The following is a 17,015-nucleotide window of genomic DNA, read 5'->3' as shown; positions in this document are numbered from 1 at the left end:
TCCCCGTCCCCGCGAATATTTTCAATTCCCCGTAGGGTACGAGGACGGGGACGGGGTCGGGGAGTATACTCCCCGCCCCGTTGCCATCTCTATATAAAATTCAGCATATATGCATTCACTATTAGTTACTCCGTATAATTTTTTACCTAATAAATCTGGGATATTATAAATAGGGAAAAATAGCAAATTTCAATTGAAGATTTAGCTAAAATAGCCTCTCTTTTTTTAATATATTTTTTAGAATAACGATTAAATAGGCTACTGAACTGCATACGATAATGCAATTAGGCCATTGAACCTTAAAAAAAAAAAAAAAAAAAAAAATTGAACCTATAAAAGATACCTTCTTCGTCCAATTTGCCATTTTTTTTTTAGTTTATAACATGTCACCCAATTAATTTTTAAATAAAATAATTATTTAAACAAACAAAAAAAAGCCTTCGTCTCTGGCCATAGGGACGAAGATACCTTTCTCTGGCGAGACACGAAGGTATCTTCGTCTCCCATCTGGAGACGAAGAAGGTATCCTCGTCTCAGGCGAAGACGAAGCTTTTTTTTCTTTTTTTTTTTAAACAATAAATTTATTTTTAAGTAATTATTTTATTTAAAATTATTTTTACAAATAAAATACTTTTAAATTGGATAACCTGTTAGAAACTAAAAGACTGACAAATTGGACGAATTGCATGAAATAAGTTAGTTTAGGGATTCAATTATATATTTTTTTTAAAGGTCAGTGACCTAATTGTATTATCGTGTACCGTTCGGTGGCATATTTAATCCTTATTCATTTTTATATAAAAAAAAAATCAAATAAGCAAGTATTCAATTTATCTATTATAATTACAATATCAACTAATCACAAATATTCAAATAATATATAAACAACTAACATCAACATCTTTACGTACAAAAATAAAGACACTAATATGTACACCATGATTGTTAAAATTACTTGTAATAACGTTTAAATTCATGACCAAAAATCCCTTTATTTTCATATGGACATAACGGCATGTAGCTCACCTGGCTGTATATCATTGCCTTATTGCATAAATGATCAAATGCCACCTTAGATGACCACCCAACACCCTACCACTTGCACTTGCATATATTCCTGACTTCTTTAATTTAGATTAGCAATAAAAAAAATTAATTTTTAATTTGTTTATGATGAAGCAAATTGATTTAATTTCTATGGATGATGAGGAAAATTGTGACCATTATATGAGGGTGTAAACTTATAAATTATGTTATTATTGAATAATAACTTACAAATCATATAAGAGAGGTAAACCAGTAAATCACATTAGAAAATCGTCTTATGCGATACTTAGCTTTCTGATATTAGAATTATATTTACTCACTCAATCACTCTTTTAGTAGCAGAAGAAACTAATTTTCTATAATGCTGTGGTGGCTGCATTAATTAATAAACATATTTTCTTGCTAATTTTTTTTTATTTTTTTATTTTAAAATAAATGGTTTTCATTTTTCAATGGTCATGGATGATAGATCAATGAAGAATCATACCAAATTGAGCAAACAAACATGCCTTGTCCCTAAACAATTATTTAATTAAATTATTGATATTTCAACTAATAATTAAGCCCAACACTATATATATGTAGACAACATCAAATCAAGTTTGGAGTGTGCTTTAACATATTCCGATTAGCAAAGCTAAAGTATTAAAACATAATTGAAAGGGATGGTACCCGACTCGTCAAAGGCAATTACGGCAATCAAACAGTAACCGCTAAGAGCAAAGCAGATGGAACGTTGCAAGAGCCCACACACTCATTATTTAAAGCATTATCGCCTCATCAATGAGCAAGAGTGATGGAGCGCCAACGCACTTATGAAGGGGAGCCCACATCAATTACTAAAAAATCGCAATACTTAGTAAGGGGAGCCGTTGTACCCATTAATATTGTAACCATTACCACTAGTATAAAGACCAAGCCTCTAGCAGTAGGGAACACACTCTGATTCTTGTACTGAAAACACTTTGACAATATACTTATAACAAAACTACTTTCTATAATTATTTTGGTAGCTTATTTACCGTCATTGGTGCTTTCATTGAGAGCCGAATAACAAATCCTCAAGCAGCAAAACAACTTTATATTTTATATCACACAAAGAAGAAGATGGTAAGATCAAGCAACTCCCATGGATCCCGCAACAGCAACACATACATGGATGCCTAGCCTACGAACATATAAAGAATCTAATCACAATGTTTAGCTTAATTTAGAATAGTTATACATACACCACGTGATTGGCTGATTGTGTGTGTATGCAAATATATATATGTGGGTTATAGTACTTGAAGATTCGAATACTCCTGTACGTGTTTGATGCCAGAGAAGCAGGTCATGTTCAAATTAGGAGCTTCAATTATTGCTAATTAATATAATCAATATAATTATCAAATTAAATAATCTCTAGCTCCATAACACTCAGAATCAGATCCCTAAATTTCTTATACAACTAATTATAATGTATTGATTATTACACTACCATTTGTATACTTCAGGTTCTCAAAACTAAATTGATACCATCTCTGGAGTTAATTCTCATAGGTTACTATTCAGAACTATGTTAAACACTAAAGAACAGTGTCAAGGTGCCTGAGATATGTGTGTCACTAACGTGACAACTCTCGATTTCTCTTAAAAAGTTTAAAAGATACAATATAGAATGAAAAATCTCTTAACATTTTATTCATTAATTATCTTTTCTGTAACGATTTATGAGTCACTCTCAAACATCACATTACAATGATCCTTTTATTTAAATTCCCAACGGATAAAAAAGGATGGGAAACCCGTGATGACATACCCCATTTTATTCCTGCTTTTTGCCTATGGACAAACAACCACTTGCCCCCTCTTTTGTAAGCTGACAAAATTGATGAGGATTCACCACTCACGAGCCTCTCTACTTCTTCCTCTTTTTTTTTTTTTTTTTTTTTTTTTGAGTATTATGTTTTTTTTTTTGAGTATTATCCTATTGAAGCAGTAAAGCACGAATAGTCAATTCTTCGATCGGGATTTGAATCTATGACTTTTTATTTGAGAGAGTTATAATTATGTTATTTGATCACAAGATTTTTGGCGCACGAGCCTCTGATCTCTATTATTCCCTAAACTTACAATAACAGCTTCCTATTTTCCTGTCATCACATTATTAAATCCCAACATTAATTCCATAATAATACAAAACAAAACATTTGGATTCTTGTCCTGAGTGAAACATGATTTTAGTATTTGAGGTCACTAGTTCATGAATTCTTACGACATCCTCTTGGTGGTCGAGATAGTCACACAAATTAAATATTCACCCAATACATACTCTTGTGCACACTTATACCGGTTACAAATTATCCTCATCACCAAAACAAAATAGTTGGATGTCCACTGGGCTACATCAGTTGGTTCGACTGATCAAATTATGTCTCGTCCCAGCAACAGTGTAGGGGTTCGAATAATCCCACAAAGAATTTAGTGGGTCATTAGGAGACTAAACTTATTAGAAGAGATGAAGACCCCTTATACTCAAGGACTAACAATTTATCTCCTCCGATCCCACCCTCTTGAGTAGAAACTCTAAGGGTTTAAGATTAGTCTGACATGAGTTGAGATACCTAATATATCCAAAAAAAAAAAAAAAACAAAACATTTGGATTCTTTTGCTAATTTAACGTTGGGTTGATAACCAAAGATGTTGTTTTGTCCATATATGTTAAACGCAAGGACTCATCATCATCATGTGATGAATCTCTTCTGGTTAATCTGATCGATCTGATCCATCTGATCTTCGTCTTAATGTGAACATTTATTTTTATTTGTTCATTTTGATCGATGACCCACACCTTCATGACTTTCTGATACAGTTCTTTGGAGCTGAGCCTACTCATATTATCTGTATTCATCAATGATTAACCAAAAAAACAAAAGAAAAAGGAGAGATCTTCACGTGAAATGTTGGATACTGCTGCAATAATTTCAACCATCATCCCTCTGTTAATTACCCTCAAAATACTATTAGCTTAGTTATTTAGCCCACAATATACAACTAATTAACTCCATTATTCAATGATCTTAGTATGACCAAGAGTAGCTCGAACAATATGTGCAATATATATCAACTATTATAATATTTTCATATGACATCTATCTATGGTGTGTGTGTATATATATATATATAGCTAGATTTCTTGTTTCAGATATTCACATCATTTCCGGCAAATTAAAAGAGAAAATCAAAACCATGGCCGCCGGAGTTATTGTGACACTTCTCGTCACTGTCACTCTTCTTTCAACAACAGCCGTTGCGTTTGATTCTTGTGGTTCAGACAAAGGCGATTCCGGCGACCTCTCAGTCATTCACATCTACGGCAAATGCTCGCCGTTCAACCCTCCCAGTCCTTCTTCTTCGTGGGCCAACACTGTCATTAACATGGCGGCTAAGGACCCTGAGAGGCTCTCCTACTTGTCCAGTCTGGTTGCCCAAAGGCCCACGTCGGCGCCCATTGCTTCCGGCCAGAATGTGCTCAACATTGGGAACTATGTGGTTCGGGCCAAGATTGGGACGCCGGGGCAGCTCATGTTTATGGTGTTGGATACGAGTAATGACAATGCGTGGGTCCCGTGCAGCGGCTGTTACGGCTGCTCCTCCGCCGTGTTTGCGCCGAACGCGTCGGCGACTTACGCCTCGATGGATTGCACCCTGCCGGAGTGCACTCAAGTCCGGGGGCTCGCGTGCCCGTCCACCGGCTCCGGCGCTTGCCTCTTTAACCAGTCCTACGGCGGCGACTCGTCGTTCTCCGCCACGCTGTCGCACGACTCGCTTAGACTCGGCACTGATATCATCCCGAATTACGCTTTTGGGTGCATTAATACGGTTTCCGGCAACAATATCCCGCCGCAAGGGCTATTGGGCTTGGGTCGTGGCTCCATGTCGTTGCTCTCTCAATCTGGGCCGCTTTACCCGGGGGTATTCTCTTACTGTTTGCCCAGTTTTAAGTCGTATTATTTCTCGGGCTCGCTCAAACTTGGCCCATTGGGCCAGCCCAAGATCATACGGACCACCCCACTTCTCAAGAGCCCACACCGTCCCTCACTATACTATGTGAACCTCACTAGTGTGAGTGTAGGGAGGGTAACGGTTCCGATAGCCCCGGAGCTCCTGGCCTTCGACCCAGTCTCCGGGTCAGGTACCATCATAGACTCGGGCACGGTTATAACCCGGTTTGCTAAACCCGCTTATGAAGCAATCCGGGACGAGTTCAGAAGCCGAGTCTCGGGTCCATTTAGCACCATAGGGGCATTTGACACATGCTTTGCAGTGACACACGAGTCCGTTGCACCAGCCATTACCTTCCACTTCCAAGGATTGGACTTGGTGCTACCTATGGAGAACACTTTGATTCATACCAGTGTTGGGAACTTGGCTTGCTTGGCAATGGCGGCCGCACCGAGCTATGGGAACTCTGTGTTGAATGTGATAGCCAATTTGCAGCAACAGAACCTGAGGATTTTGTTTGACACTGCCAACTCTCGCCTGGGAATTGCTCGTGAGCTTTGTAACTGAGATGTCAGGTGTCAAAGAGAAGCAAAGATCATCTCTTTCAGTCTTTCTGTTACATTATTATTGTTTCAATGAAATCAAATAAAAAGTATATAGATTGGGTGCTTTCTATTTTTGCACAGAGATGTTCGGAAAAGCAATTTCTTTGACAACTAATGAGTAGCGATAAACAGTCACCTATAAATGAAAATATCTACTCTCTATAGGGAAAATTTTGATGTTACATGAAAAAATTCGACTTGTCATCTGCAAATTTTAACAAAAAGCTCAAAATCGCAGGCTTAAGATCTTGGCCACCATTTAGAGCATTTTTTGTTTCTAACACACCTTTCATGAGCCGAGTGTATAATCTTTCTAGCTGAGGAACACCATAATCTTTTGTATGCTCCATGAAATGTTTCTTGATGGATTTGAGTTTACTGGAAACATCTTCATCTGACATTGCAGCGTCTTGGAATGTACACCCACTTGTATCACGGGAATCTTCACGTTGATCGTCGGCAACTATACTTTCCAGCCTGTTTTCATCTGCACCAGCTTCAGGTTCCTGTGATGACTTCGGTTCTAATGATTCTAGGGGTTGTGATCCCTCTTCTGATGTTGAAGCTAAAATCGCAGTAGATAATTAGCAAGAAGATCAAAATAACAAGTTATCAATGTAAAAACCGATGTGAATGGAATAAATAGCCATAAGATGTAGAAGGCTGAATCATCATCATTGAAGATGGTCATACGAGACTAAAGCTGTAATGCGTTTTAAATGTGTGGTTTTTAGGGGGGAGGTTGGGAATAGATAAAGTCACATGAACCTCAATGACAACATTAAGATTGTCTTTTTAGAACTTATACCTGGTTGTGCCATATCAGCATGCTTCTTTGGTCTTTTCAGAGCTTCGTAACTCTGATCTAGGTTAACTTCTGGCTGGACATTCCTAAGACGTGCACTTACCCTAGTGACAGCTGTCAGAACAGGAGACTGTGGCACTATGGAGATCCCATATTCATCAGGCACAGACATTGGACCCCCTTCAGCAGCAATCTTCTCACAGAATGCAACCAGAGCAGGATCCATCTGGGACAGCATGCCGTGCACCTGACAGAAAAAATCTCAATATCAAATGCAAGAAGCTTAAGTTACTGAGACAAAACCAAGTATCAGTAGGAAAGCAAGCATACAGCATCGCGCAGCTCATAAGCTCTACTGACAATCCTTGCACCATTGTAATCATTGCCATTATATTTCTGCATCAGAAACCGTGGTCAGATAAAGCCCAAGTCTACTTACAACAAAGTAAAGCAATAAAGTAGCATGAGTGCATTATTCTGTACAGTCCTCAATATACCCTTTCCTATCCTCCAATTAGTTTTCCCCTACAGAAAAAGATTTTTTCACTCCTTACACTTGCTTATGAAGTTACTTTGTGCCATAGACTGATCTTCTGTCAAGATATTTCCAATAGCTTTGCAACAGTTGACAGAGGAAGATTATCATTCTTATTTTGACATTTTGCTTTCATCAGTAATATGAAAGAAAGAGCTTTCAAATTAAGAAATAAATATGACCATATGCATCTAACATTTAAGTTTTTTACTCAATAAACCATAAAGAAATGTCAGACACAGACATTGGGGTTAATTAAAAAGGGGTAAGAAGAGATTAAAAACATGGATTGTTTAGAAAGTAGAATTAAGGAACAAATTAGTAGAGAATGGAGTAAATTTAAATATACCCTACCTTTGCATTTGCCAGAATCAGATCAAAATCCTCTAAAAATGCTTTACACGTGATATATTTGCCACTGTCAACACACTGCAGCAGAGTTGCCATGTCCATGGGGTTCTGGATGATTGTACGATAGTTCGGTGCATCCTCATCCATTACTGGATAGTGAAAGACGCTAAAGCGTTTATCATATAAAATACTGCAAATGTTTTAAAAATAAAAATTAGAAGATAGCATCTTGATGTCAAGGAAATAACGTCTGATAAGCAAATAGCAGGAAGACAATGTCAAAAAGAAGCAAACCAGTAAACAAAACCTGGTTTTATAATTGCATGATACAAGAATTTGAATTAGTAAGGATTAAATTCAAATGGCATGTACATTACCGGTTACAAACATCACGTAAGCACATACGCATTCGGCGAAGAGCATGTCCCTGAGCTTCAGCTTTGGATTTTAACTCAGAAGCCTTCGGTCCAGTATCCACTTTTGGCGCCTTTGGAAGTTCAGGAAGAGACTCTGATTTGTTGGACTTCTTTATCTCACCCTCAAGTTGAATTGATAAAGCAGCTTCAGTCAAACGATCAAAGAACATAGATCTATCTTCATCTGATGGTTTGTCTACACACAAGCTGCGAAAAGAAAACATAGTTTGATCCATTGAAGCAATAAATTATAAAGTCTAACATGTTGAACAAAAGCGATTGTAGTTGGACACGAGTTATCCACACCCAACATGCAAAAGGAATGAAAGCTATGGTCCACTAAAAAAAGCTTCACATATACTCCATGGGCATTCCTAAAATGATAATTTTCAAGTCTAAAGCATCTAGAAGATAGTTGGTCCACAGATGGCATGTGTAGACAAAAAATATTTTCAGAAATAACTAAATCAAGAGATGATATATAAAATCTCCTAGTCAACAAATACTACCAATTACAATAAATCAAGAGAAAATAAGTTATTATGGTTATGAGATAAAGCAGAACAATGTTCAGTACTTCAGTTAACAAAATTCCAGTCAACAAGGCATAACTGAGAATAACACAGACATGCAATAGGAAATAGGCAAGGATCAGGAAGATCCAATAAAGATATGATGTGAGATGAAGTTTTTTTTTTTTTTTCTTTTTTTTTTAAAAAACCTACACATTATGGTGTTGAAATAGTGAAGGACAATTATCTTCTAGCTCAGAGAGTGGCACTGAGGATGTTCCAAATAATAATATGGGCAAGTCAGATGGCAGTTCCTCCAGCAGGGTAAGCAAAACGGCCTTGAGCTGTTCTTGTGCCTGAAAAAAATAGTAAGAGTCATATTATGCAGAAGTACATTGTAATATTGTATTCACACTGGATTAGCCCAAAAAGGAAATGTATCATGTTGTGAAGAAATACATGAAATTTGCATTGGATAAGCCCCAAAAATAAAGTATAATGTGTATGTGAAGAACATAGTTAGAGGCAAACTCACGTTTTCCCACCAAAGATGAAATTGTGGTAAATAGAGTATTGATGGAGTTGTTCTCCTTGCCTCACTAAATATGTGCACCAATGCCTCCTCTGGTGTTTTGGCACCAGGGTCAGAAAGAAGAGAGGCAAGTCCAAGTGAATGAACAGGAAACTTTTCCAACTCATGTAAAATTGCAGGCCCTATATGATCCTGCAAAACTAAATGAGTAAACTTGGTTTGCAGCTCATATTGATCACAACATATTTAAATAGAGGATTCCATAGAGTATATACCAGTCCAACTCCTTCACCGCCACATAGCAAAAGCCGAGGCCTGTACACCAGAGGAATTGCAGAGCCATAAGAAAGCATGGAAAGCCTTGTCAATTCTGAAGAAACTGAAAGAGGGAAAATATCTGAAATAATGTCCATAGCTTTGCGAAGACGCCCTTGTAAAATTGGTGCAACAACTGGTGATAACGGTCTAGAATGTACAATGGAACCTCTGTGAGCAGCAGGAGTGATAGTTGCCATGGCCTCCATGAAATGGTACTTTTCCACCTCAACTGAGTCCACATCTATCAAAAACTTGTCGTCACTAGTGTACACTTGAGGATACTTTTCGCGAAAAGCACGAATAGCAGCCTCTGTGCACAATGCCTTTAGGTCAGCACCACAATATCCCACACAACTAGCTGCTAGCTCCATTTTAAGCTCTTTTGAAGGAGGTTGTTTCCACTTACGGGTGTGAATATCTAATATTTCAGTGCGTGCCTCGAGGCCAGGCAAAGGAAAATTAAATTCACGATCAAATCTTCCCGGGCGTCGCAAGGCTCCATCAATTGCATCAACCCTATTGGTAGCTCCAATCAAGACTACTTGCCCCCGTGAGTCAAGTCCATCCATCAGAGCAAGTAAAGTTGACACAATGGAATTATGAATCTGCTCTTGCTTGCTAGACCTTACAGGGGCAAGTCCATCTATCTCATCAAAGAAGATGATAGAAGGCTGATTCTTTTGAGCTTCTTCAAATAACAACTTCAGTTGTCTTTCAGCCTCGCCAACCCATTTACTAAGAACATCAGCGCCCTTTCTCATATAAAAGCTGACTTTCTGCCCAGCCTTTGAAGCAGCACACGCTAATGCTCTAGCAATCAGTGTTTTACCTGTGCCCGGAGGACCACATAGCAGAACTCCCCGTGGAGGGGTTATGTTGTAACTGGCAAAAAAGTCAGGATATAATAGGGGAAAGAACACCATCTCTTTCAGTGCATCAATATATTCAGAAAGCCCACCTATGTCATCAAAGCTTACACTTTCATCAACTTGTAATGGTTGAATATCAGCACCACCCTTGGAGCTTGGCCCAGCAGTTTGAATTCCAGAACTCAAACTAGTCAAGGTGTCACTTTGGTGACCCCAACCAGATGCAGCAAGATTTAATCCCCATGTTGTCCCAGGCATGTCTAGTCCCCCTAAAAGCCAAGGTGGGCCAGATCTGCCCCCTGTTCTACCCCAAGGAACATGAGGACCTTGGTCCAACTCATCTACAAGAAGAGAATCATCCGAGTCATCAGCTTGTCCCATTCTGTGACGTTTATGAACACGAGGTCCTCCTTTTCTGACATCTCTGTTCACCTTTGATCCTATTCCTTGTTGGAGTACTCGACGAGGAGATCTTTTCCTTTGTTTACTCCCCTCAATGGATCTACGAACATCAGTGCGATTACGGAGGTCATACCGCCTTCTAACCTCCTGTTCTTCACCCTCTTCATCATCACCATCTTCCTCCCCTTCATCTTCACCATCTTCTTCTCCATCACCGTCACCACCACCCTCATCCTCAGCATCATTATCCTCTATATCATTGCCATTTGCTGGCTCATCTTGGTCAACCTTCTCCTCAGAAGTGTCCTGTTCATCATCAGACTCTAATTTCAATGCTTTTTTGGCAACTGCTCTTGAACGATTAGGTCGTAATGCTGCACGGCGAGGACGCAGACCTGCACGTCGAGGTGTCATTTCATCTTGAGTTGCACTGTTATTATCAATTCGGTTCCTGGAACTCCCATATTTTGGGCTCTGAAGCAAATTCAGAAAAAAGTTTAGTTTCCTATATATATTTTAGTTCCCTTTACATGCTAAAACTAAAATCTTGAGAATTGAACAAGCTGTATGCTTACACTTATGAGCTATCCTACAAATATTGAATGATGACAAACAAGCAACAAAAACATACCATTAGGTCATTGTCCTCTGATCCAGTACTATCTGTGTAATCTTCAAGATTTACAGACATCCTCCTCTTTCTAGTAGAGCGACGAAGAGTGGTCGTAACTGACTGCCATAAAACCAAGGAAAATATCCTACGAAGTTTATATACACAAAATGGCTGCAAATAAGACAGTCAATGGCAACAGACCACCAAGAAATAGGTCTTCGCCAATAGTGGCCTAACAGTAAGAGATGGTTACATGCTTTCTTTTCATAATTCAAGCCTGACAAACATTAAAAATCATTCCAATACTAGGATACAGGAAAACAAGTTGAAGTGTGAAGGGTAAGACCGTAAGAGCTCTCTTTTCTAGACAAGTTTGTCTTAGCACTATTACAAACTCATATAAGTTCCTAATGATATATTTTCTTACAAAACATAACCCATAGTCAATCATATCCACATAGAATAACAAGAAAAGATCAGCACGTACATTTGTTGTTGCTTTTCGCACTGGTCGATTACCCAACATCTTTGCAATATGAGAAGCTGCCGTCTTCCTTTTGGTCTTTCCTGATTTTCCTCTTCGAGTCTCCATATAATACAGAAATGGGCGACCATTGCCATATGGTTTTGGTCTTCTCCTGAGCCTGTCACTTGTACGAACTGGCCTAGGGTCATCTTCGTCTGCTTGGCTAGAGCGTTTTGGATACATTCTGCTCATTTATGTCTTCCCATAAGCATTAAAAAAGCTACTCCACACAATTAAATAATCTTGAGTAAACTACAGATTCAGTGTGCTGGGAAAAAGATAAAAGAAAACAATGGAACAACCCTGAAGGGTTCTTGAAATAATTCAACAATATTAACAACATTCTCACAGGTTTAGGCACAGAATGGCCAACGAAACAGAAAATAATACTCTGCATTATAGAAGAGCTATTTGTATTTTCAGGAAATACCAGCAATTACATGTATACAGAATCCAACAAATAACAGCATGTCAGGCATATTCCAACAAAATAAATCCTAGCATGAACTCATGAAGTAGCATACACGGTGCATGCTACACTAAATTCAACAAATAACACCATGGCATTCATTTTTCAATACTTGAAGTGCGTTGCCATATGAAAGAATCACTAAGATAGCATGCTTCAGTGAATTCAATAGAAAACACCATGCCAAGCATGCTTGAATAATCCAAGCACATTCTTATATGAGTAGCAGTAAGATAGCAAGATTCAATTATGTACTACTACGGCAAGCACACTAAAACTAATTAAGTATGAATTTAGAAACATAATTAAACGGAATTAACAGAATAACAGGGCACATAGAGTTAAAAATAAACAGGAACAGAAAAGGTGGGAAGATGTTGAAGAACCTTAAACCAACTAATAAAAGACACATAAAGTCCTACACTGTATAAGAGAAAAAGGCCAAGTTTGATTGCAAAACACAGAGCATGGGTTACGAAAGGATCAGTTTATCATCCAGTGTCTTGATGAGCACAATATAGTGGGGTTGGGGTGGGGAAAATCAAAATCCCCTTTTATCTCACAACGTTAGGATAAACTAATCGCAAACTCTAGGCAGGACTAGTCATCCATCTTCTGGTCTAACTACTGAATCGTGTGTCGTGGTGCAGATTTATCTGGACAGAAAAAAAATAGAGGAGGTGCTTGCCTACTCGTTTCATACTTTCATGTTGCAATTAGATGCACAGGGAGGGTCTGTTTCAGCATCCATGAATCATAATTGACATAGAAAGGAAAGTCATCCACCTCCAAACTGGATATGCTTCTTTTGAAATACACATCACACTGCTCAAAGGCTGGGAAATTGATTCATAGCCAGCTTATTTATGAGGATGTTGATCTATACCAAAATACTAAAACAAGAGCACCTTGTTGAAATCTATTATAGCCAAAGTTCAAACCTATTAGGCCAGATAAACTAATACTAGTGTTCAATATCCAAATACTACCATAAACAATTTTAACAGAACCATCATTTGAACTCATCAACTGAAATTCAAACTCATTAATTATACGAACTCAGTCCTAAAACCTCTCTAAGCTCTTGCAGGCACAAATAAAAAGGCCCTATTAATCCGAACTACTCAAAGCAGGAAATCAGACAGCACGCAAATAAATAATTGGTCGCGCATTCGAACTCATCTTGATTACAAATATATATGCAACATGCAAAATGATTATCCATAGTTAGGGCTAAATTAGGGTTATTGGTTCAGATGTCAAAATCGAAAATGGTGAAGAGAATTGCCTTGCTGCATTATACAGGGTTCGTAGGAAAAACAAAATTGCTAAGAAACTTGAGCAAAAGAGCTCTCACCAGAAAGGGAGAAACAGCAGAACCTAACAAAGTCAGAGAGCACGCGCGCGGAGATATATAGTCCTATTCAAGAGACTCGATTCAATGAGATAGCTCCGGGAAATCGTCGCTGGTCGCCGGAGAAGTCGTCCGAGTCGAAGAACATGCCTGAGAGAACACTGAGCAACGAGCTGGTGAAATTTTGACGTGCGTCTGCTTGGCTTTATACAGCCGGCTGAAATGGGTCAATCGTGTTCGGATCCGGATCTACATACGAAGTACGCACTACGAAGAGGGGGGTTTCGACCCGGATGTATACGGATCTCGTTAAATTGTCCAGTCATTTTAACTAATTTTTCAAAATATTGAAGGTGTTTGGAAAATAAGTGTTAGTTGTTTTGAATAGTGTTAGTATTGTTAGTTGATAGTTGATTACATATAAAATAACTTTCTCAATAAAATGTTTGAAAAAATTGCTTTGAACAGTTTTTTGAATTTTATGGCCCGTTTGGTTCACGGAATAGGCCGGGAATGGCATAGCATTCCCAGTAATAGGCCTATTCCTTTGTTTGGTAACCATTTTTATTATTAGGAATAATATTCCTGGTAATAGCCTATTACCTCAAATGAGGTAATAGCTATTACTAGGGCCCCCCTATATTAGCCTATTACTGAACGCTCAGGAATAGATTTTAGAATCTATTTTCTTTTTTTACCCCTTTCTTTAACCTAATTTTTTTATCCTATATATAAATTTATCCTATTTCACCACCGTCGTCATCACCGCCACCACCACCACCACCATCGCCACAACCGTCGCCGCCCCCACCACTGCCATCGCTACCACCACTACTACCACCCCACCACCACCACCATCACCACCACCCGCCACCAACACCGCCGCCACCAGAACCACCACCCAACAGCACCACCGCCACCACCACCACCGCCACAACCGTCGCCGCCCCCACCACCACTGCCACAACCGTCACCGTCACCACCACCACCATTACCACCCCAGCACCACCACCACCGCCACCACCACCATCACCACCACCACCGTCACCATCACCGCCACCACCACCACCAACATCGCCACCATCACATATTCTTATAAGGGTATTTATGTTTTTTAAAACATATTCCATTTCTATTCCTTAAATCAACCAAACACTGTAATATAATTCCTAAAGTCTATTCCTTCCGCGAACCAAACAATAGAATACAATTCCTATTCTATTCCTTGCTTATCCTATTCCTTATGGAATAGCATTCCTATTATCTCAAAATTCATTCCGTGAACCAAACATGTTGTTAGTGTTTTAAAACAATAAGTTGTTATAAAGAGTATATATATGCATTGTCTACGTAATAGATGGGAAAGGAAACAAATTAAAGTAGACTTGAAGATGAATTCAATTAATGAGAGATGATAGAATGACACAAAGCTTATCTATACACGTTTGGATTAGGAAATTGCGGTAAATGCATGCAGATCATGGGATGAGGGCATGATGATGAGGTAGTGGAGTTGAGCCATTATTAACATTTACTTATCACATTCTTATAATTGATGCAATTTTTATATAATTTTAACTCGTGAAGTAAATTAATAGTAATTATTATGAATTTAAACAATCATCAAAGTATGTTGGTGAAAAATATATATGATAGTAAAAAACATGTAATGTTAGAGCAAGATAATGGTGATGCAATGACAATGCTGGGAGTGAATTATATGGCAATTATAATTGTAGATCAATTATTATTGAAGATTTTGAAATCTTGAATTTGTATTGTTAGCATTATTACCCGTTGAGATGATGGATATGATTCGACCAATGCCACCACTTAAGATGATAATCTTCTAGATATGTTGTGTTGGCTGCATTCATGTACAAGACCTTTTTCCTGTGAAATATACATATACAGAGTAATTGTTTGTAAAAAATATAGAGAAATGTGATTATATGAAGTGAGTTTGGAATATCAAGGGTATTGAGAGGACTCACATTTTCGTATGACTCCTTGTGAAGAACAACTTCCTTAGACCCGCGAGGTTATCTCAAGTGATAGATTACCTGACATAAACTACCACTTAAGCGTAGTGTGTGCAGGTGGGATTTTATCGACTCCCTTAGGGCACCCCAAGCTAGAGTCTGGACCTTTGGAGGAAGTGTTGAGATAGATCTCTTGTGCGCATAGTCAACGATCGGGACTAGTCGGGAAAATTTATTGACGAATTGATGATTTACCTCTTTTATCGACTTTTGGGTAGGGGTTCTGAATGATAAGAGGAACGACAACATAGGGGAATTGCTCAAAACGCAACCGAAGGGATGAAACCATATAACATTTGTTTTAAAATTGTGATTTCGCCCAAACTGGTTTGAGAGATATGAGCAACTCGCGGTTTACTTCTTCCATCAACTCCTGGGCAAGGATTATTAATGATACGAGGCACGACGACATATGGGAATTGCTCGAAATGCAGGCGAGATGATAAAACCCTAAAACATTTGTTTAAAGATTATGATTTCGCCTAAACTGGTTGGAGAGATACAATGAACGATAACGGAGGGGATTTGCTCGAAATGCAATAAGGAGGATGAAACCCTAAAACATTTGTTCAAAGACTGTGATTTCGCACAAACTTGATGGAGGGGCAAGAGGAACAATAACGGAGGGGATTTGCTCGAAATGTAATCAAGAGGATGAAACCCTAAAACATTTGTTCAAAGATTGTGATTTCGCACAAACTTGATGGAGGGGTCCAAACAACGGCCCATGTTTCCTTCATACACTGGATTGCAATGAATTGCTCAGATGAAAAATAAAACCAAATAATACCTTGTGGGGTGTTAAATTTGCCTACATGTTATAGGAATTTTAGAAAGCGCACAATGATGAAATCTTCATAATGCGACTATTACGCTAATATGATATATGACGAATTCTTCAAAATATGAGAAATCTAAGTAAATTTTCCAAATGATAATGAGGATTTCATAAGGTTTCTTTAGATTCGAGAAAGGGAATAAATATGTTAGTTTTTTTGCTTAATTGAACCATGCTATACAATATTAATCTAAACTATAAATTTTAACTCACCAAGATTATAGAAATTATGGATCTACAATATAGAAATTATGAATATAAATTCGTGCACACTATGTGCATGGTGGGCACGTGCTCACATCATAATTTGCCGTTTCCTGCGTTGCACCCAAAAAAACATTATTGATAATAAAAGCTTGGAATATTTCACACAAAAATGGGGAAATACAAACTTCCAATTCTAAAGTCTCACACTAATTTTTGTTTTTTTTTTTAAAGTAAGAAATAAAATAAAGCCCAGGCCCTATAGCAACAACAAATTACAAATTTCATGTCTATTTTACATTGTGAACACTAATCTAAAAATAAAATTTAGATTATGTATTCATAGTTAACATATTTTGTACCTGTAACAAATGGAAGGCACATCACATTATATTACATATATATAAGCCTATTAACGATAAAAATACATAATTTTTAAATTAGAATCTGCACTATAATATGAACCATGATCCTTGGTATAACAATATAATAGCAACGGGGGATAGTTTGGGCTACGCAGCAATTGCATGGCGACGAAATCAATCAAGCTAATAGCGTGGTCAGCAGTAACAGTCAAAGTCTCATTTAG

At 38.0% G+C, this 17,015-nt stretch overlaps 2 protein-coding genes across 4 annotated transcripts; one reads left to right on the top strand and one right to left on the bottom strand.

Annotated features, from left to right (window-relative positions):
- Positions 1–4,089: 4,089 nt before the first annotated feature.
- On the top strand, positions 4,090–5,708 carry LOC109149667 (aspartyl protease AED3-like). The gene has a single exon (XM_019297584.1). It carries the CDS (start codon positions 4,280–4,282, stop codon positions 5,600–5,602), a length of 1,323 nt encoding a protein of 440 aa, XP_019153129.1. The 5' UTR covers positions 4,090–4,279; the 3' UTR covers positions 5,603–5,708.
- Positions 5,679–13,535, bottom strand: LOC109149666 (ATPase family AAA domain-containing protein At1g05910). Of its 3 annotated transcripts, none has more exons than XM_019297581.1 (11): positions 13,346–13,535; positions 11,481–11,739; positions 11,012–11,113; positions 9,067–10,854; positions 8,795–8,983; positions 8,473–8,615; positions 7,709–7,954; positions 7,335–7,521; positions 6,776–6,841; positions 6,449–6,692; positions 5,679–6,205 (listed from the first exon to the last, which is right to left on the bottom strand). In XM_019297581.1, exons 2-11 carry the CDS (start codon positions 11,709–11,711, stop codon positions 5,820–5,822), a joined length of 3,582 nt encoding a protein of 1,193 aa, XP_019153126.1. In that variant the 5' UTR covers positions 11,712–11,739; positions 13,346–13,535; the 3' UTR covers positions 5,679–5,819. The 3 variants fall into 3 exon arrangements, with proteins under 3 accessions (XP_019153126.1, XP_019153128.1, XP_019153127.1); XM_019297583.1 differs by having other exon boundaries at positions 11,481–11,703; XM_019297582.1 differs by lacking the exon at positions 13,346–13,535 and having other exon boundaries at positions 11,481–11,755.
- Positions 13,536–17,015: the final 3,480 nt, after the last annotated feature.

This window comes from Ipomoea nil, unplaced genomic scaffold (genome assembly GCF_001879475.1).
Source record: "Ipomoea nil cultivar Tokyo-kokei standard unplaced genomic scaffold, Asagao_1.1 scaffold2159, whole genome shotgun sequence".
In the NCBI taxonomy this organism is placed as follows: domain Eukaryota; kingdom Viridiplantae; phylum Streptophyta; class Magnoliopsida; order Solanales; family Convolvulaceae; genus Ipomoea; species Ipomoea nil.
The sequence above is the reverse complement of the archived record's forward strand: the minus strand, read 5'-3'. Positions and strand labels throughout refer to the sequence as shown.

What these genes read in the sequence shown, in the direction of transcription:
- LOC109149667 (XM_019297584.1), top strand. Translation starts at nt 4,280, where the DNA reads ATGGCCGCCGGAGTTATTGTGACACTTCTCGTCACTGTCACTCTTCTT.
- LOC109149666 (XM_019297581.1), bottom strand. Translation starts at nt 11,711, where the DNA reads ATGAGCAGAATGTATCCAAAACGCTCTAGCCAAGCAGACGAAGATGAC. An exon ending in TGCGAAAAGCAACAACAAAT is followed by an intron (nt 11,114 to 11,480) that starts GTACGTGCTGAT and finishes GTTTTATGGCAG; the next exon opens with TCAGTTACGACCACTCTTCG. An exon ending in CAGAGGACAATGACCTAATG is followed by an intron (nt 10,855 to 11,011) that starts GTATGTTTTTGT and finishes AATTTGCTTCAG; the next exon opens with AGCCCAAAATATGGGAGTTC.